The sequence below is a fragment of the Podarcis raffonei genome, chromosome 12, assembly GCF_027172205.1.
Source record: "Podarcis raffonei isolate rPodRaf1 chromosome 12, rPodRaf1.pri, whole genome shotgun sequence".
In the NCBI taxonomy this organism is placed as follows: domain Eukaryota; kingdom Metazoa; phylum Chordata; class Lepidosauria; order Squamata; family Lacertidae; genus Podarcis; species Podarcis raffonei.
Genome location: NC_070613.1, coordinates 3,819,409 through 3,840,570, shown reverse-complemented (window position 1 = coordinate 3,840,570; position 21,162 = coordinate 3,819,409). Strand labels below are relative to the sequence as shown.

Sequence of the window (21,162 nt, the reverse complement as noted above, 5' to 3'; positions counted from 1 at the left end):
ACTCAGGATTGTTCCAATTCGCACCAGGGCTCACCTGGAACACCCACACAGGTCAGCTACACAACTGGCAGCCTCAAATCCTACTGCAGACCTGGGTGCCGTCTTGCTTTGATTCTGCTTGTCCTCTTTTCTCTCAGACAAAGGAAAAGCAGGGATCTCATCTCCACAACATCTTTGGCGGCCACGTATTAGCCCTTGAGTGCAGATTTTCTCCTGTTTTTATCTTCTTCCTAAAATGCAGCTTGCAGACCCATGCATACTCGCCTCACACCCTAGTTTACTACCTGCTGGTTGCCTCCTCCCCGCCCCCCCCATTCGCCTCCAGGACTTCTGGTGTTCTTGGCAGAGGCAACAGATCAGCATGGGCTCACCTGCTTCGTTCTGGTTCAGCAGAGACTCTGCCCCGGAATCGAGGAAGGCCATGGGGTCAAAAATGTTTGCAGGAGGGTGTTGGGGTCCCAGAGGGGGCTGCTCAGGCGCCCCTGCAATTCCGTAAGGTGCTGTAAAAAACAAGGCAGGTTTTTTGCACCACCAGCTACCATATTTCCCCTGCCATCCACTACGTGGGAGGGGGCGTTCACGCTTAGATTGAACCAAGCTGAGGCTGATTCGGTCTCTCAAGTGGGATGCAATGCGTTTCCATCAACTAACAAACCAATACAAACCTTGCAGGAAATGAAGCCCCGGCAGCTAATTGAGTGAGGATTTCCTTTCCAGGTAGCATTTTGCACTGAGAAAAACACACTTCCAGATGAGGAAGAAAATGTTCATTTCCTCTTGCTGCTACCAGCACTCCCAAGTCCTAAGCTTGAGCTTATTACTTTCCTGATGTTTAGTGACAGCAGGAGGAAGGAAAACTACGAAGTGCCTTTTAAATAGATTCCCCCAACCTTGGGTCCTGAAATGATTTGGACCCCGTCATCCCCAGCCAGCACCCGGGGGGTTCTCTAAAACCAGGGGTGGAGAGACTTGGTGGCAGCACAATCACAGCCGCTGTCTGGTAACTGTTTGCCAGCTCCAGTTTACAAAGCCTCTGGTCCTGCAGCGGTTGCCTACAGCTAACCAGCAGGGGACCCCCTGACGCCCCAGTCCTAAGCCTTGCAAAACTGAACGAGCAGAGCATCATGAGACAGGTGAGTGCGGCAACGGCAGCCACTGGAAGAAGCAGAGGGGGTGAAAGAGGATTAATAAAGTGGGGAGGTAGCAACAAGGCCCCATCACACCCAACAGTGCCTTGCAGAGTGCCTAGGCTTCGTCTTAGCCTTGCGGTGCAGACTTCAGAGGCGGCCTGCCCACCAGTCTTAGGCCAATGTTCAGCAGGGCTGTACAGTAATATCAATGCAGACTGGCCTTTCGATTCAGATATACTCTACTGGGGGTCAGAGCAAGCAGAGGGGAGGGAAGCAGAAAGTGAGGAAGGAGGACAGGTTAAACAATTTCCCAGAGAAGCAGGAGGAGCCCCAAATGTTGCACCTCTAATGCCATTCAATTCTGGCTGCAGAGGATTGGGATTTTTTTGTTTCCACCAGCCACAGGGAGAAAGGAGGGCCAGATCAACAGGAGCAAAAGGTTGGTGAAGTGGTGGTATTCAATTCCCTCACCGCAACCCTGGATAATGGGACACTTTGCCCAGGAATTAAAGGTTTCAAATCAACGTGGTCTTCTTCACACTTCCAAGCTTTCCTCCAAACACCAAAACGGCAGTCTATAATTTCAAAAAAAAAGATCTAAGGGAGACATGAAGGAGCCCAGCCTCACGACCGATGGCCTGATTGCAAGCATGGAGATTTTTCAAGACCCACTGGCAGATTAGAAGTCTACTGAGAAAGCAGATTATGTCCCTCAGTGCTCTCCATAATTAACACGAGTTTCAAAGCACACTGGAGGAGGAGGAGGAAGAAGAAAGATGTCAGCCATGCAGAAGAATTCCTTAGTGGCACTTGAAGCGGGGAGAGAGTTACGCAACCGGCAAGCGCGGCGGAGAGAATTGTACCATGGACTTCTTGCGAAGCTCCAAAATACTCCCCGAAAGGCGGCACATTCGTCATTTCCTGAGGAAGCAGCAGAAGGTCGGACAGGACGTCTTCGCGGTGCATCTTAAAAGGCTCTATGGGACAATCAGCAGATAGTTGGCATCTTTCTCCAGGGTCTTGAGCCGTGGCACAGTTCAGGACAGCTTCCATCTCGACTCAGCAGCCCAGGACACCCCCATGCCCCTTGCTCCTGCCACCTGCAGTGCCAGCCCTGCCTGCTGTGCAACAGACGTGGCAATTGGCGAGAGAGGGGCGCAGGGGGCCATGACAACGGGGTGCAAAGGAGCTGAGGCTAGCTGAGCCTCATCTAGCTTACAGGCTACCTACTGAGAACAGAGTCCAAGGGGAAGGAGGGCTTAGGAAGATGAATATCCTTCTCCCCCCACCCCACCATAAAAAACCCATCCCTTGGAAAAAATGTGTGTCTAAGGACTTGCTATAGTGAAATTTTGGCCACTCAGCCGTCAAAAAGGAGACAGAGTTTGAGCTTCAGTTCTGTGTGGAAGCACAGCACTTTTTAATGATGAGCCACAGCCAGACAGGTAGCTCAGTTGACAGAGCATGAGGCTCTTAATCTCGGGGTCAGGGGTTCAATCCCCACATTGGGCAAAAGATTGGGTTGGACTCGATGGCCCTTGTGGTCTCTCCCAACTCTATGATTCTATGATTCCTGAATTGCACAGGGTTGGACTAGATGACCCTCTTGGCCCTTCCAACTTTATGATTCTATGATTCTACGTCTATTAAGGGAACAAGAAGTGTGCTCTGTAAAGTTTGGCAGTTGTCGAATTCCGGGCTCACTGCTGTGGGATCCTCAACCGAGCTAATTTCGTTCCAGGTATAGCTTTAAGATGTTACTGTCACTAAACTTTGCGCCAGGGATGGCTAACGTGAGGCACTCGAAATGTTGCTGGACGACAATTATCACATTGGCACAGGGCAAACCACAGTCAAACCCGTTTCCCTGCCTCTACTTGGATGTTGATAAGCAAGACTCATCAATACCCACCCCAGACACCCACTTCAGGGCAGGATTGAGAGGCAGCCAACCTAAATCATAGTTTTATTGCACATTTTGAACCCTAACCAGGGTCTCTTGACATGAGGAAAGAAATAAAATGCATCTCTGTGCAGTTAAAGACATAATAACTGGGCTTGCAAGGTGTATAATTTTTATATACAGTGGTACGTACGCTTCAGGTGACATACGCTTCAGGTTACAGACTCCGCTAACCCAGAAATAGTGCTTCAGGTTAAGAACTTTGCTTCAGGATAAGAACAGAAATCGGGCTCCAGTGGCGCGGCGGCAGCAGGAGACCCCATTAGCTAAAGTGGTGCTTCAGGTTAAGAACAGTTTCAGGTTAAGAGCGGATCTCTGGAACGAATTAAGTACTTAACCCGAGGTACCACTGTATATATATATAAATGCCTCAGGTGTACCCGCTCAAATTGTTGAGGCATCTTACTGGAAGTGAAAATGTACTTTAAATAGATGGGTACCTGCTCAGACACAACAAGCCCAAAGCCTATGTGCGGAAGGGACAGGTTTGCATGTGTGTCAGATGATCCTGACGGCCTGCCACTTCCAGACAGTTCTCAAACCCAGCGACCACCTACAATCCATCTTGTTAGCTTGCGCCAGGAATCCTATTACACCCTTGACTGGACAGAGGCAGCCAAGCAAGAGAGGAGCCTTGGTGACCTCTTTGCAGGCAAAGCAGGTTTTCCAAAATGAGCCTCTACCTAGCACCTGGGGGGCATTGCAGGAAGTGGAAGCCAAGCTTCTAAGAGAGGCAGGGCAAAGAGAGCCTTCCAGGTTTCACTGGAAACAAAGGTGTAAGTTTTCCCAGACCAACAGTGAGATACAGTCATACCTCGGGTTACAGCCACTTCAGGTTGCGTTTTTTCGGGTTATGGACCGCCGAAACACAGAAGTACCAGAACGGGTTACTTTCGGGTTTCGGCGGTCACGCATGCACAGAAGCGCTAAATCGCGCTTTGCGCATGCGCCGAAGCGCAACCCACGCATGCGCAGACACAGGTTGCAAATGCTGCAGGTTGCAAACATGCATCCCGCACAGATCACGTTCGCAACCCGAGCGTCCACTGTACTGCAGAACTAAGTCAGGTGGGGATATTGGACGAGGGGCTTCAAGCATGATCCAGCCTTATCCTTCCCTGTCCCTGGGGCAGTCATGACTTGCATGTGCAAAAAGAAGCCACATCAATGCTAATTCGTCCATTCCGCTCTCCTTCAGTGCCAGCTCTTTAATCAATTGGTTTTAGTGAATGGATAGCTCACTTGGAGGGACGTGGGTGGCGCTGTGGGTTAAACCACAGAACCTAGGACTTGCTGATCAGAAGGTTGGCGGTTCGAATCCCCACGACGGGGTGAGTTCCCTTTGCTCGGTCCCCGCTCCTGCCAACCTAGCAGTTTGAAAGCACATCAAAGCACATCCCACCTTCCAGTGGGAAGGTAAACTGTGTTTCCGTGCGCTGCTCCGGTTCGCCAGAAGCGGCTTAGTCATGCTGGCCACATGACCCGGAAGCTGTACGCCGGCTCCCTCGGCCAATAAAGCAAGATGAGCGCCGCAACCCCAGAGTTGGCCACGACTGGACCTAATGGTCAGGGGTCCCTTCACCTTTACCTTTAGCTCAGTTGGTTAGAGCATGGTGCTGATAATGCCAAGGTTGCAGGTTCAATCCCCGTACGGGACAGCTGCATATTTCTGCATTGCAGGGGTTTGGAATGGATGATCCTCAGGGTCCCTTCGAACTCTATGGTTTTATGATTTTACACTCACAACTCAAAAGGTCATCCTGTGGTGGTCTATCTACCTACATGAGAAATTCTGGGGAGGGTTTTAACTTCAAGCCTTGCCAACGCTTGGATCCCTTCACAGTGTTTATTGAGGCAAGGGAACTATGAGTCTTCTCCACTAGAAGGGGATAACTCAGGCTTCCTCAACCTTGGCCCTCCAGATGTTTTCGGCCTACAACTCCCATGATCCCTAGCCAGCAGGACCAGTGGTCAGGGATGATGGGAATTGTAGTCTCAAAACATCTGGAGGGCTGAGGTTGAGGAAGCCTGGGATAACTCTTCTGTCCTTTGGACTAGGTGGTCTAGAGCAGGGGTCAGAAACCTTTTTCAGCCATAGGATGGTCCACCGTCCCTCAGACCATGTGGTGGGCTGGACTATATTTTTTTTGGGTGGGAGGGGCGAATTCTTATGCTCCACAAATAACCCAGAGATGCATTTTAAATAAAAGCACACATTCTACTCATGTAAAAACATGCTGATTCCCGGACCGTCCGCGGGCTGGATTTAGAAGGCGAATAGGCCGCATCCAGCCCCTGTGCCTTAGGTTGCCTACTCCTGATCTAGAGTTTGCCAAATGGTGTCCCATTTGCAAACCAGAGAAACTGTCCTGGGCACCAAACATACACCCCACAGACATGAACACAAAATGCCTACTCTATTGTCTACAACAGTATTCTTCTTTCAAGCCTGATTTCAGCTAGGTGAGAGGACCCTGTGAGTACATGCGCTCCCATGGGTGCTGCGTTGGCAAATGAATTGAAAGTACGCCAAGAGCCTCACTGATCCTGCTAGATGTTCCATGCTCCTGAAGTGCTTAATAAGCACCTTCAACATGTAAACACGTCGGAGGTTGGAAGGAGCTCAACTATTATTCCAAAACATCCACTGTGACAACAGTCCCTATGGTGTCTTCAAATACCAGCAAGTCCAAATTCTGCATTTGCTAAAAACATTATGAAATTTCAGCAAGCCTACTCACTTAGAGGTTGTTAGGTTTTTTTAAGTGGGTTTATACGCTTTCCCATATGTATACGTTACTGTGATTAACAAAAGGGTTTTTTTTATTTATGTGGCAAAACATTTAGGCTTCTGCTTTCATCAGCTGCTCTGATAAAAAAGAAGTGATGCTGTTTCCAAGGTGGCAGCCAGGAAAAAAAGAAAGGAAGATGAATATAAATAAGACAGCATCGTTTCATTTCTACCAGAGTAGTTGATGAAGACAGAAGCCTATGGGTTGTGCCACATGAGCAAACAAAAGCCCTCTGCTTTATCAATCACAGTAACATACATATTCTTTTAGTGATTATCCAAATCCTAAAGGGGGATCCATAATAATTTTGTGTGGTATGCTGTTTGATGCGGGGGGGGGGTAAAGATCCCTGCTGGGTCAAGCCAAAGACCCATCTAATCTAGGATCCTGTTCTCCCAGTGGCCAACCAGATGTCTATGAGAAGCCTGAAATATAATTCTGTGTGTAAATATAAAATCTCTGAGCTCCCACAGTCAGTGATACTGAATCACACCCAAAAGTCAGACTGTGTAGGCTACAGTAGAGCATATTCTTGCACATCAGCTATCAACTTCTACCCAAAAGCCTCTTTTCACATGTCAGAATACAGTGGTACCTCGCAAGACGAATGCCTCGGAAGACGAAAAACTCGCAAGACGAAAGAGTTTTTCGTTTTTTGAGTTGCTTCGCAAGACGATTTTCCCTATGGGCTATCGTCTTGCGAGTTTGTTTCCTTTTTTCTTAAAGCCGCTTGTAGAGGTGCAGTTGCTACGGACCGTGCTTCGCAAGACGAAAAACTGCGCAAGACGAAAAGACTCGCGGAACGAATTAATTTCATCTTGCGAGGCACCACTGTAACTGCTACTGAGCCCTCATTGCAATATATTCTAGGGTTTTGCAAACAAGCCCCCTCATTTCTCCGTTTTTCAGGATTGAAGGGTTATTTGAGGCAGCTTTAAAAATGGCAGAGACAGGGGATAAATCAGTTTAACTGATGCCTCCACACTAATCTCTCTGTCCCAGCCTTGTAGGCCAGCACCCATGAGCCATTCCAAGCCAACCGCTGTGTGAAATTGAATTTTGAAGGATTTGAGGAGTCCAGAGAGTACCTGCTCATGCAGGCAGCCGCACAAAGAAGATGCGAAGTGCTTCCGCACAGAGGGAGCCCCGTCAGCCTGGAATATCGGGTTGGTGGGGAGCGGCAGAGAACAACCAGACCAATTGTTTCATGCTCCAAAACACACGAATTATCACTGTGGCATTAAGCGCCGCACACAGAGCTAAATCATGCAAATGCTCCCGCAGCAGACAAGGAAGCTTTACTATCCATGACAGCTACGCTGCTCCAGGTGACTTATTAATGGAATTAAGCTTCCTGAGCAGAGGTATGAGAAGGGAGCCCCACGCCACTGCCTGAGGGTGATGGACACCTGAGCAAAGTATGCCTCTCCACTGACCTGTTTTGAACATTTGACCCAGCAGCACGCCCACTTTTCCATCTCTGCGTATCCAAAGCTAGCATGTGGGAATGGTGCTTCCATTTTAGGGTCCTTACACACACATTCCCACCACGGAGGAAGTCTCATCATTGGGGAATGGGAGGGAGGGTCTGCTCCCTGTCCCTGCAGCCTGGGGTGCTGGCAGCTGAAAACATTTAAAGAGCCAGGACAGCAGATGGGATCGGAATGTTACTGGGGTGAGTTTTTCTGCATGCCAGCTTTTAGAACTTGGTTGGATGCAAGCGGCAAGAGAAAGGGGCTGATGGACAGAGGAATTAATCTACTTTCAGAACATTGTAGGGGTTTCTTTGGGCAGGGGGCAGTCAGGAGAAGATGTTGGAAGTGAATGCCTAGGACCCTCGTACCTACGGGACCGCCTCTCCTGGTATGTCCCACAGAGGAACTTACGGTCTTCAAACAAAAACATCTTGAAGGTCCCAGGTCACAGAGAGGTTAGGCTGGCCTCAACCAGAGCCAGGGCTTTTTCGGCTGTGGCTCCAATCTGGTGGATTGCTCTGTCCCAAGAGACTAGGGCCCTGCAGGACTTGACATCTTTCCGCAGGGCCTGCAAGACAGAGCTGTTCCACCAGGCCTTTGGTCAGGGCACAGCCTGACTCCCTCCTTTGGCAATCTTCACATAATTTTAGCCTAATGGTTGCCATCAATTTGAGTTGAATTAATTTTATAATGAAATGATTTTAGAATGTTGTACTATTTTATTGTTGTTAGCTGCCCTGAGCCCGGCTTCGGCTGGGGAGGGAGGGATATAAATAAAAGTTGTTGTTGTTGTTGTTGTTGTTGTTGTTGTTGTTGTTGTTGTTATTCAGGACAGCAATATGTTGTTGTTGTTGTTGTTGTTGTTGTTGTTGTTGTTGTTGTTGTTGTTATTATTCAGGACAGCAATATAAAGCACAGCACATGGTTAAACAGTGGAACTCCCTCAACCTGTGGGTCCCCAGATGTTGTTGGACTACAACTCCCATCATCCCTGAGCTCTGGCCTTGCTAGCCAGGGGTGATGGGAGTTGTAGCTCAACAACATCTGGGGACCCACAGGTTGAGAAAGGCTGGATTAGACAAATTCATGGATGATCAACAGCTACCAATGATGGTGGCTGTGTTCGATTTCGGCTGTGAGAGCCATCATTCCTCTGAATATGAGTTTTTGGACACCACAAGAGGAGAGAGTGCTCTGATGTCTGGCTCCTGCTTACAGCTTTCCATATGCAGCTGTTTGGCCACTGTGAGAACAGGATGCTGGACTATATGGGCCATTGACCTATTCTGGCAGGCTCATTTCACATACCTAGCTCCACATGTATGTTCACGGGGCCTAAGCTGGTTGTGACTACACCCAAAGAAACAGATCTTTGAGTCACGGTGGAGTGTGCACTGAAAAAAGTCATAGAATCATAGACTTGTAGATTGGAAGGGACCCTCAACAGCTACCTAGTCCAACCCCCTGCAATGTAGGAATCTCAGTTAAGGCACTCAGGACCAAGTATGCTGTGGTAGTGGAAAAAATATTGGCTGTCTGTGCGTGAGCCTCTGTGGAATCATGGTTGAAGTATTTTTTTCGTTTCTCTCCTACGGCAGATAGTCAACCTGTGGAATGTTCCGAGCACATGGAAGCCACCACTGACAAACCCACAAGAAGAAAGATGCTTTAGGCCAAGGATGGTCCATGCGGTGCCTCTAAATGTCATTGGAATCCACTTCCCATCAGCCCCTGTCAGCATGGCCAAAGAAAAGGGATGATGGGAGCTGTAGTCCAATGACATCTGAAGGTCACCACATTGGCTACCCCTCGTTTGGGCAATGAAGAAGAGGACCCGGACAGACTCTGATGAAGATGGTTGGTGTGATGGATGGGGAAGGTAACTCCTTCAAGCAAGCAAGTCCTAAAGGGGGCGGGGCACACTAATCTAACACACTTCTGGAAGCAGGCATTGTTCCTGGAATGGCGTTCAGGTTTGAAATTTCAGGGGGATTTCGATAAAAATGCAGGCTTCCGTGCTTCCATTCTCAGTGAAGCTGCAGCTGCAGCTACTTCTTACCTGTCACATCCATGGGCTTAAATGCTGGCTGTGGATCAAAGCAATGGGCCCTGTCGTCCATTGTCCACGAATCATTGCGGTCCAGAAACTCCTTGTAGGACATCTTTTCATCCATGATCTTTCCTGGGGACACTGGGAAGAGAAAAGGGAAAGCATCGTTGATAACCGGCAAGTCAAATCGAGCCCTTGGTTGTGTTAGAGAAGAGCTTCAGTTGGACCTGCAAGCTACAGCCCACTAAACTAAGGACAATTTTCACAATGGAGAGAAGCAAGCAGTGGTCATCCTCCTTCTCTCAAGCAAATCCATGTCTCCATTCAATCCTCCGCTGTACAATAACCTATGGGAGAACCTTTTCCAAGTCAAGCCAAGTGGTGCCTTAGCATTCTGAAGTTTCTTTTACAAGTTCCCAGAAGTATTACAGTAGTGATTTCCTTCTCCTGCCCACCTGCTCATTCCTCATCGGTACAGAATCACACAATTGTAGACTTGGAAGGGACCCCAACGGTCATCGTAGGAATCATAGCTGAAGAATCCCAAATAGCTATTGAACCTCTGCTTAAAATTTTCCAAGAAAGGAGAGTCCACCACCTTTTGAGGTCGTTCGCTCCCCTTTCAAACAGTGCATAATATCAGCAACTTCTTCCTAATGTTTAGTTGAAATCTTTCTTGTCATTGGAATCCATTGGTTCAGCCCTAGCCTTAGGAGCAGGAGAGAACAAGCTTGTTCCATCTTCCACGTGACAGCCCTTCAGACACCTGAAAATGGCTCTAATATCTCCTCCCAGTCTCCTCTTTTCCAGGCTAAACATCTCCAACTCCCTCAGCCATTCCCCACAAGACTTGGTTGCCAGCCCTTGATGATCCTGGTCACCCTCCTCTGCATACGTTCCAGCTTGTCAATTTACTTCTTAAACTGGGGTGCCCAGAACTGGACTGAGGATTCCAGGCAGAATCAAGCAGTACCATGACTTCCCTTGATCCTGACGCTATACTTCTGTTGATGCAGCCTAGACTAGCAAGCATGTCAAAACAATTGTTTATATAATCACTGCCATGAACACAGACACACTCATTGTCATGTGCTTCTGTGTGTACACAGATAAACACCTTTTCCCCACCTGCCTACTGACCTGTCCCTGCAGCCCCTCTGTCCTACCTTGGTGAACAATTTGCAATACAAGCTGGTCTTAATATTGTGCTGTCACACAGAACCAGCAGCTTTCTCAGCTGTCCTCCATCGCCCCAAGTCGATGCATCATTTGCAACTTAACCCTCGTTTCCCTTTTTCTCTCCTCCCCGTCACCAGACAAGAGGGTTTCGTGCCAAAGGCCATGTCACCGCAAGCACCTCAATGCACGTAGCAGGTAACCTCAGGCCACAGACACTCTCCCTGTGCACTTCAGTGATAGCTACGGCCAATGACAGAATGAGCCACAAGGCTTACTCATGTAAATAAGTCCAAGAGAAGCGAACAAAGAGGATTGTGTTTGAGACCTCGCAGTGAAAAGCTGGTATGTAAAATGCTCCGCCATTGGCAACCGTTTGCATTGGGTTTGTTTGTTTCTGAAACTTCTGGGAGGGCTGCAGCTGCTTGTCTTCATGAGAAGGAGGAAGTCAGGGGCCGTCAGCCATCCCTTTATACCAGAATGAGCTGCTTTGTTTCCAATGCATCCCCTTTGGAGCGACACAGGAGGTTGCTACCAGTGCAGCGCTTTGCAGAGAGCCAACACCAACATCCTGTGTTTCAGGGTCACATCGCTGGGTGCTAACATGTGCCTAGAAAGCAGCAAAACTTTTTTCAGATAGCTATTCTCAGAAAATAATGCAGACTGCTTATTGCATCTGCATCTCACCCTTCTTTTTTAAAACTGACTTGCAGCTTTGTTAAAGAAGAAAGGAAATTAACAAAAAAGGAGATTTAAAAAATAATCAGCTCGCATTCACAAAATGATAAACACCCATCTTAAATTTCCCAGAGAGAGAGAGAGATATGCCATTCAAATGCCTGAACAGGTATCCAACCAATGTTGGTGTCCATGCAAAGTATGTTCAAATATAGCAAGGGAATTGTGGTCTGCAGACCGCTGCACAATAGATATTTATTTATCCTTCCATACTCAAAGTAGAAGTCTCTTAGCGACCACACACTTCTTCCAAAGGACAAATGTATCTGAACGGAAATATTTGATCAGGAAGGGCACATTTAACATGATTTAAATTGGGGGATACATTTTCACAGAATAATAAAGCACTTGTGCTTATTCTCTTACAAGATTTCCACCCCACCCCTTGTACACTAAACCTCATTATTTTTAGAGAAAGTGGTGACTCTCTCTTCCAGTCTGCACCCCAAGGATCATTTATGGTTACCATGCTACAGTTATTAACCACAGGAACTGACGCAGATAAGCATCCTCTTAGATCAAGCACTTAGCATTTTTCAATTTTGGATTGTCCACAATACTGGTGGGTCTTACTAATTTACCTCTGCCCCCTTCCCTCAAAATTTTAGCTCCTTCAGTGATGATGCTACAAGAAAGCTGTTGTTGCCATCATTTTCTTCTCACGCAGAGTGGTACCCTGTTTACCGAATTGCAAGTTTTTAACACCAGTGCGTAAGCATTCCTTACCCTCCCAGAAAGGCGCTTTCATTCGTGTTTTGCAATGTGTCTATTTGTTTAACATATCCATGATTATACAGCTGATTTATTTTTAAAATCCTTTAAGCGCCTCAAAGCCCTTCTTGCATTTGCCATGCACAGGCCTCAAATTTGGCAAAGGGCAGAGTGGCTTCCTTCCAAGGCCTCCTGCCTATTGCACAGCTAGGGAGGAGAGTGACGCGGTTGACTATGGCAAGGAGGGCACAGCCCAAGGATTTAAGGCTGCCCCATGCGCTGCACCGGGAAGATCAGGTTGCACAGCAAGGGCAGCGTTTGAGAGAATAATCCACGTGTTGTGCATGCTGTTAAAAATCTAATCCATAGTGGGTGAGAAACTCCTGTAAAGCTAGCAAGGTGGAAAGAAGGAATGTCGAATCAGACCAATGGTTCATCTAGCTAAGTATTGTCCACACTGACAGGCAGCAGCTCTCCAGGGCTTCAGAGGGGAAGTCTCTCCCAGCCTTACCTGGAGACATCAATCTTTGAACCTGGGACTTCTGTAAGCAAACAGATACTCTACCACTGAGCTACATCCCTCCCAAAGCAGAATTCCAGAGCGGTATTTTCCTGGATATGGAACAACTGATTGGTTCAAAATTGGGAAAGGAGTACGGCAAGGCTGTATATTGTCTCCCTGCTTATTTAACTTATATGCAGAATTCATCATGCGAAAGGCTGGGCTGGATGAATCCCTAGCCGGAATTAAGATTGCCGGAAGAAATATCAACAACCTCAGATATGCAGATGACACAACCTTGATGGCAGAAAGTGAGGAGGAATTAAAGAACCTTTTAATGAGGGTGAAAGAGGAGAGCACAAAATATGGTCTGAAGCTCAACATCAAAAAAACGAAGATCATGGCAGCTGGGCCCATCACCTCCTGGCAAATAGAAGGGGAAGAAATGGAGGCAGTGCAAGATTTTACTTTCTTGGGCTCCATGATCACTGCAGATGGTGACAGCAGTCACAAAATTAAAAGACGCCTGCTTCTTGGGAGAAAGCAATGACAAACCTAGACAGCATCTTAAAAAGCAGAGACATCACCTTGCCAACAAAGGTCCGTATAGTTCAAGCTATGGTTTTCCCAGTAGTGATGTATGGAAGTGAGAGCTGGACCATCAAGAAGGCTGATCGCCAAAGAATGGATGCTTTTGAATTCTGGTGCTGGAGGAGACTCTTGAGAGTCCCATGGACTGCAAGAAGATCAAACCTTTCCGTTCTGAAGGAAATCAGCCCTGAGTGCTCACTGGAAGGACAGATCCTGAAGTTGAGGCTCCAATACTTTGGCCACCTCATGAGAAGAGAAGACTCCCTGGAAAAGACCCTGATATTGGGAAAGATGGAGGGCACAAGGAGAAGGGGACGACAGAGGACGAGATGGTTGGACAGACGACGAGATAGTGTGTTCTCGAAGCTACCAGCATGAGTTTGAACTGGGGGAGGCAGTGGAAGACAGGAGTGCCTGGCGTGCTCTGGTCCATGGGGGTCACGAAGAGTTGGACACGACTAAATGACTAAACAACAACAACAACAATTTTCCTGTAACAGGCAAGGAATTGTCAAGGGCTTGAAGACCCGAAGAGCTTGGAGCAGAGGCCAAATGGAGTCCTAACTTGCCGCGACTTGCATCATGTCATACCAGAGGAAAGATTTGCTCTGAGATGTTGGAAGATGGGCTTTCCTCCAGCGTGAAGAAGCATCCCTAGGAGCCAAAGCTACTGAAGTCTTTGTCTTTAAACAGTGGGAGGGCAAATTTCCCTGGAAACACAAGGCATTCTGGGAACAGGGGGGAAGTGGGGAGCCATGCAAATATGGCAGGGAGAGAAGTACCACAGGAACTCTTGTTATGAGCTGCTAAATATAAAACAGCTTCTCTCCAATGCTCTGCAGGCCTCTGGATTCAAAGAAGGATTTATAATCCCCCCCCCCCCTTTGTAGCAAAAGCACTAGAGGGAAAGAGACAGGCAGCAGCGACGATGCCAACTCGTTTCTGCAGACTGGCATTGCTAAGCAAACCCAAGGCCAGCTAAGTGCTACCTGATCTCATGCTGCAGTTTTAGCTGATCCAACTGTGCCGTGTCACATTTAGTTGGTGCAAGTGCTCCTCTCTGCATCACTTTTAGACTTCTCTTCCTTTCGAGCAAGCTTCGTGATGCTGTGCCTAAGGGAGATTCACGACAGAAGGCTTCATGAACTCGCCTGCGGCCCCAAAATGACTCACTTGGACAGAAAGCAGGAGCTGCTGCAAGATCCAAGGAACCTGCAACCGTGTGCCTAAGCAACAGAGCATCCCTTTTCAGTGGGGTTGATGCTAGAGAATCTGCAGAGAATGCTAGAGAATTAGCTTGCACTTGTCTTCAATCACCACTTCCAGCTACTTGTTGGTACAGTGGTACCTCAGGTTAACAACTTAATTCATTCTGGAGGTCCGTTCTTAACCTGAAACTGTTCTTAACCTGAGGTGCCACTTTAGCTAATGGGGCCTCCTGCTGCCGCCATGCTGCAACTGTGCAATTTCTGTTCTCATCCTGAAGCAAAGTTCTTAACCCGAGGTACTATTTCTGGGTTAGTGGAGTCCGTAACCTGAAGCGTCTGTAACCCAAGGTACCACTGTACTATCCTGCCAATCACCATCTATACGCAAGAGGGAAGCATCGGCAGACTTGGGGAAAATCCAAAGTTTGCGGGAATTAAGTAAGAAAAATGGGGGGGCCATAAAACAGGTTGGAAACCCGGAATTGCTAAATATCAGCATGCTCACGAGACATGAAATGCATTTAAGAAACTTGTTGCAAGTCCCACTTCTTTGTGCCTACTACAGGGAACGGTCTTCTTGCCCTGCTTCTCTTGTTTACCAGCGTGTACCAAATTCTGCATGCTAACAATTAGGAGATAGTTTTATAAGAACAGTGTTGGGCAGGGGGAGAGAAAGAGCACATGAGAACAGAAGAAGAGCACAGCAGGATCAGGCCAACAGCCCATCTATTTCAAGATTCTGGTCCCTGAGGGAAAGCTCACAAGCGGGAGCTGAGTACACAATTCCCAGGTGCCAGGTACTGTGACTGTTTGATCTTAAATTGATTCTTATCAACATGTTTTAGATGTGCGTGGTTGCTACCAGTTCCAGTTCAGGCAGCTCTCCGCTTCTGTCCATGGGAGAACTGGTAAGTCCATCCCCGCAGAGCACAACTAATCTCTCAAAAGCTTCTTCTGTTATGGGTAGCCAGTTAGGCAAGTTGGTGCCAAGCGGACGTTGGGAGACACTCCCAAGATGCACCCGCAGGCCAGCCTCAGGGAAATTTAATTAGCTACCCTAACCTTGTAGTGTGTGAAACTTGCTTCTGAACAGATGGAGGCCAAAGATGGCTTGCGTTAACTGGGATGGGGAATGTAGTGATGTGGTCGATTTATGATGCACAACCGACGGCCCCAAATGACAACAGCCATCAGCCTCAGTTGGCTGAACCATTCTCAAGACTTTAACCAGGGGCTGATTCAAGCCTCAAAACGCACATACACAAAAATAAACTTTGGCTATGGGCAGCAACCAAATTTATTTGCCTGTTTCATCATCTGCTCTGCAGAGATCTGTGTGGCTGTATAAGCCATCTGGAACGTTAGAATGACACCACTCTTAACAGGCCACTATTATTGCACAGAGAATTACCATACGTAACAGGCAAGCCTCATCCCACCAGACCTTTGAAAAATAATCTTCAGTATTTTTGACTTTGTGAGCATGAGCTTGACCCACCCGCTGGGGCTGATGGGAGTTGTAGTCCAAAACAGAGGCACCAGATTGGAAGAGAAGCTGACAAAGGCTCCATTCCTCAGGGACATCGAGGCCTAAAAGCAAAAGGCTAGAAAGCTCTTTCTGAGCTTCAGAGGCTTCCAAACTGCTTCTCTGCACAAGGTCAATCCCATCTGCATGACTGCACACAGGCAAGGAAGATGGAGAGCACCTTCTTCTGCAGCTAAGGCCCAAGTCTGGGCATTGAACCAGCCAAAGAGAAGGTGAAGGAGAAGATTTGGTCAAGGACTTTTAAAGCATTGAATTCATTAGAGCAAAAATAATCTTCGTAACCAGGTATATTTGTACTGAGTACAACCACCTCCCCCACTGTTATTAGGGGGAGACATTAAAAAAAGACTTTTAACAATGCAAGGTCAGGTTTTTATGAATGTGAGTAATGCACTGCTCCATTCTTCACCATGGAGGGCTATTGATAGCTACTAGCCACAATGGCTGTGCTCTGCCTCCACAGTTAGAAGAAGAGTTTGGATTGATAGCCCGCTTTATCACTACCCGAAGGAGTCTCAAAGCGGCTAACAATCTCCTTTCCCTTCCTCCCCCACAACAAACACTCTGTGAGGTGAGTGGGGCTGAGAGACTTCAGAGAAGTGTGACTGGCCCAAGGTCACCCAGCAGCTGCATGTGGAGGAGCGGGGAAGCGAACCCGGTTCACCAGATTACGAGTCCACCACTCTTAACCACTACACCACACTGGCTCTCAGAGGCAGCAACGCTTCTGAATACCAGCTGCTGGAAACCACAGGAGGGGAGAGGACTCTTGTGTTCGAATCCTGCTTGCGGGTTTCCCATAATAGGCATCTGGTTGGCCAAGGTGAGAACAGGATGCTGGACTAGATGTGTTGTTGGCCTGATCCAGGAGGGTTCTCCATATGTTCTTATGATCAGGGAGACCTGGATTCAAATCACTGCTCAGACCTAGAGGTCACTGAGTAACACCAAGCCAGTAACCTGCTTGTCTAATCTCCCTCCCAGGACGAAACCAGATGCCTCTTGGACCCAAGGGTCCTCGGAGGAAATGCACGATGCAAAAGCAAATCAATAAAATGCAATCAGGGAGTAAATTCAACAAACAGAGGCAGAATGCAACCAAGCCAAGCAACATGCCATACAACAAATACAGGCTAAAAATGCAGTTGATGCTTTGCCCCTAAGCCATCAGCCAGCTGTGAAACTGTGGAGCACACACAGCTCTTACAGGCCGAATAGAGAAAGCCAGCCACAGGGTGCTGACCAACCGCCCAGCTTCTCTCAAGGGAGGAAGTTTGGTTTGGCTGGGGCAAAGACCACAGATGTGGCTCAAAGCCAGGCCTGGCTGTGTGAGCTGCTGGCAGTTATGGGGACGGAGACCGCAGAGGTGCAATGGGTGAGGACAAGAGCAGGGAAACGAAGGAAGGATCTTTTGGACCCCACTGGAAATCTGCCCTATGAAGTCTAATGAAGCTGTGGCTTCAAAGGAAAAGAAGGAATAGCCTGAGATTAAACATTCTAGGTGATTTGCTATTGCCTGCCTAACAGCCTGGAGAGAATAATAATAATAATAATAATAATAATAATAATAATAATAATAATAATTTTTATTTATACCCCGCCCTCCCCAGCCAAGGCCGGGCTCAGAGTGGCTTACAAGCAATAATAAAAACAAGTTGAATGATTACAACTTAAAAACAAAATTAAAATACAACATTAAAATATTGAAACATTAAAATGTAGCCTCATCGCAGGAGGAGAAGGAAAAGAAAAAAGAAAGAGAAGGAGGGAATCAAATTGGCTCCAAGCCAAAGGCCAGGCGGAACAACTCTGTCTTACAGGCCCTGCGGAAAGAAATCAGATCCTGCAGGGCCCTGGTCTCATGAGGCAGAGCGTTCCACCAGGCCGGAGCCAGAGTTGAAAAGGCCCTGGCTCTGGTTGAAGCCAATCTAACTTCCTTAGGGCCCGGGACCTCTAGGGTGTTGTTATTTATGGACCTTGAGGCTCTCCGTGGGGCATACCAGGAGAGGCGGTCCCGTAGGTACGAGGGTCCTAGGCCGTGAAGGGCTTTAAAGGTCAAAAGCAGCACCTTGAACCTGACCCTGTACTCCACCGGGAGCCAGTGCAGCTTGAAAAGCACTGGGCGAATATACTCCCATGGCAGAGACCCCGTGAGGAGCCTCGCTGCAGCATTCTGCACCCGCTGATGAGAAGAGGAGCAATTAAGTCCCCTTCTGCCTCTCTGCAGGGCACCTTATCATAGAATCATAGAATTATAGAGTTGGAAGGAACCTCCAGAGCCATCTAGTCCAACCCCCTGCATTGCAGGAATATTTCGCCCAACGTGGGGCTCCAACCCATGACCCTGCCCACCTTCTGCCCACGGAAGCACAGCATTGTGCTTGCTAAATGGGCGCCATTCAAAAGCAATCGACGGAAAAAGCGTCCTCTCGGCTCCAGCACAAAGGCTCCTGCAACTATCTGTTTGCTGTGCGCTGAGCGCTGGCAATCAGGGAGACGAGAGCGCTTAAAATAGCAAACCCCCCGCAGCCCTTACAGTCGGGTTTGTTTAATGCTGAGATTATAGCCCGTTTCTCTGCCTATATTCGCACACGCACAAGCGCCGCTGACCTAGTTTCGTCTTCCCAAGTCCCACCGGCAAAGAGCTGCAAATTCACATGCTGCACGAGCGGCGGCGGCGGCGAGAAACAGATCTCCCCAATCCGTCATGCGCTGCTCAGGCAAGGCCATTAATTCCAGAGGGCACCCAAATAAAATGAAATGAACGACATCAAAGCAAGGCAGCTATTTGCATAAGGAGAGGGGACTTGCAGCTCCGAGACTTAGCAACTTAAAGCCAGGAAAGCCCCATTTAAAAGCACCCCCCCAACGAGCAACTAGCTGTTTTTCCGGCTGCTAATTCAAGACTTGGGAGGGCATGGGAGGGAGAAGATGGCCCAAGAGGAGAATATTAATCTTCAGCAGAAGAAAACTGTGAAGATCCATCAGTCCTCGGGCAATAAAGTTTACATTACATGAAGGACTGATTTCGAAAGATTGGCTCACTCTCTCGAAACTGGGAGATGCCCTCTTTTTCTATACAGTGGTACCTTGGGTTACATACGCTTCAGGTTACAGACTCCGCTAACCCAGAAATAGTACCTTGGGTTAAGAACTTTGCTTCAGGATGAGAACAGAAATTGTGCTCCAGCGGCGCAGTAGCAGCGGGAGGCCCCATTAGCTAAAGTGGTGCTTCAGGTTAAGAACAGTTTCAGGTTAAGAACAGACTTCCGGAACGAATTAAGTACTTAACCTGAGGTACCACTGTATTCAGAATAATAACATGAAGGTAAAGCTGAGGAGCACTTTTTTAAAAAAGAGTAAACAACATCATCCAAAAGTACAGATGAGTATTTAAAAAAAAAAAGGTTCCAAAAGAATTCTAAAATGGCATAACTAGTCAGTGTGATCATTATGCTCAACAGGTATTGAGAAAAATGTATGCTCACTATTTTCAATAATAGTCAATAAGATGAGTATGTCTTAAATACTCATCATTCGGGCAGCTGCTATGATAAAAAAAACCTGTTCACTGTCTTTGTGCAACTACAGAAAATCCTACAGCTCTGAATGCAACACCTCTCTTCCTCTTTCAGCTAGACAGAAGCTGCATTGTCATAAATTCAACAGAATTAGCCAAGCTATGTTCTCCTTTGTTCGATATTTGGATCAGAATATGGTTTGACAGCAGCATCACAAACACTGTACGAAATGCCAAATGTTCTCCCAAGCTCCACGGATATGATGCTCCAATTCCGAGAGAATGTTTCGATGCTCTACCAGTCGACAAAGACAGGAGAAGAACAAACAGGTCAAGTCTATTGGCGAGGTAGACTCTTTAAACCTTGACCAATTCGGAGCAGTTGATGCATCTTTCCACCTTTATCAATATCCCAGCCTCTCCACTACATCAAAGGCTGCCAGTCACAATGGCGGTTACAGCTCCACTGGTGGAGGCCTCTGAATACCAGGTCAGTAAGTGGGGAGCCTGCTGTTGCACACCGGTGGCCTTCCCATTGGTTGGCCAAGGTGAGACCAGGACTGTGGACTGGACTAGCCATTGGCCAGATCCAACAGGCCCTTTACCCTCTTATCATCACCAGAAGTTCTGCTTCCTCCTATGACCATCCTGTCTCCCTTGCTGCTCCAAGTCTTGTACTGAGGCACAGCTACACAGTGTCCGGCCTCTTGAAATCCCTACCCACCAACTGCAGTCTTCTCCAACCTGGCTCCCTCCAGATGATTTGGGCTACACTACACCACAGAACTGATAGGATTGGAGTCCAAAATGTCTGGAGAGCACCAAGCTGGAGAAGGCTGTCCTACTGAAACCAAGCCTAAATAGATTGGGATGAAATTTGCCCATTTTGCTCCCATCTTACTCTTGCCTCTCCATCTCTCTCTTCCTTTTGTTGTTTACTTTCTGGATAGTTCAGTTGGCCGCAGCCTGGTGCCGATAACGGCAAGGCTGCAGGTTCAATCCCTGTATGGGACAGCAGCATATTCATGCATTGCAGGGCTAAGGACTAGATGATCCTTAGGTCCCCTTCCAAGTCTATGATTCAGATTCTAAGCCTTTTCAGAGAAGGACCTGTGTCTATTTCTTATTACGTTCCAATGAAGCACCGCATACCATGATGGCACATTACCAAAAAATAGAAAATATCTCATCTCCTGGAAAGTTTCAAGAAAAGGATGGACAGCTTCTGTGAGCTAGGCTTCTCACACTTCTCCAGATATATTTTTAGAACTCGAAAATTGAAAGCATGGCCAAAAAAAGCCCAGGATACACAGTCTCTGCCACCCCCCATTCTCGCCACCTTTCCTTAATTGATGCAAAGCAGACGTGACGTTTCTGGAGTTGTCAGAAGACTTTCATGGACAAGGCAGCTCTGCCTACATGAAAAACGGCCGCGGTTGTGCTGGAGGGCGTCTGCCAAGCCTGGGCCAGTGAGTCTTCAATTTTGCTGTTTTTGAAAGGGCAGGGATTATGCAGCACTGGGTATTTGACCTTGGAACACTGTTGTGCATCAGAAGCAGAGTTGTGGCCTCTTGAAGAGCAGCGAACGGGCCATGACCCTGTGCAGGCAGAAGATGGGGTCTGGGAGTCCAACATGGAGGACGCCAGGTTGGCATAGGCTGGCTGGCATTGCTAAGTGAATGAGGGAGAAGGACAGCACAAGGAGAAGGTAAGTATGTGTCAGGGAATCAGGAGCAGGAGCACTGGGGAGAGAGGATTGG

The 21,162-nt window shown here is 47.8% G+C and overlaps 1 protein-coding gene across 13 annotated transcripts in view; it reads right to left on the bottom strand.

The window, feature by feature from the left end:
* MAP4 (microtubule associated protein 4) overlaps positions 1-21,162 on the bottom strand; it is a 205,236-nt gene that overhangs the window by 85,103 nt on the left and 98,971 nt on the right. For 11 of the 13 annotated variants that reach the window (XM_053409372.1, XM_053409377.1, XM_053409380.1 and 8 more), the window contains 3 exons: positions 9,420-9,551; positions 1,994-2,107; positions 372-500 (listed from right to left, as the gene is read on the bottom strand). In XM_053409372.1, the coding sequence (XP_053265347.1) occupies positions 372-500; positions 1,994-2,107; positions 9,420-9,551 (375 nt within the window). The remainder of the gene's footprint in view (positions 1-371; positions 501-1,993; positions 2,108-9,419; positions 9,552-21,162) is intronic. The other 2 variants (XM_053409379.1, XM_053409384.1) reach the window with 2 other exon arrangements.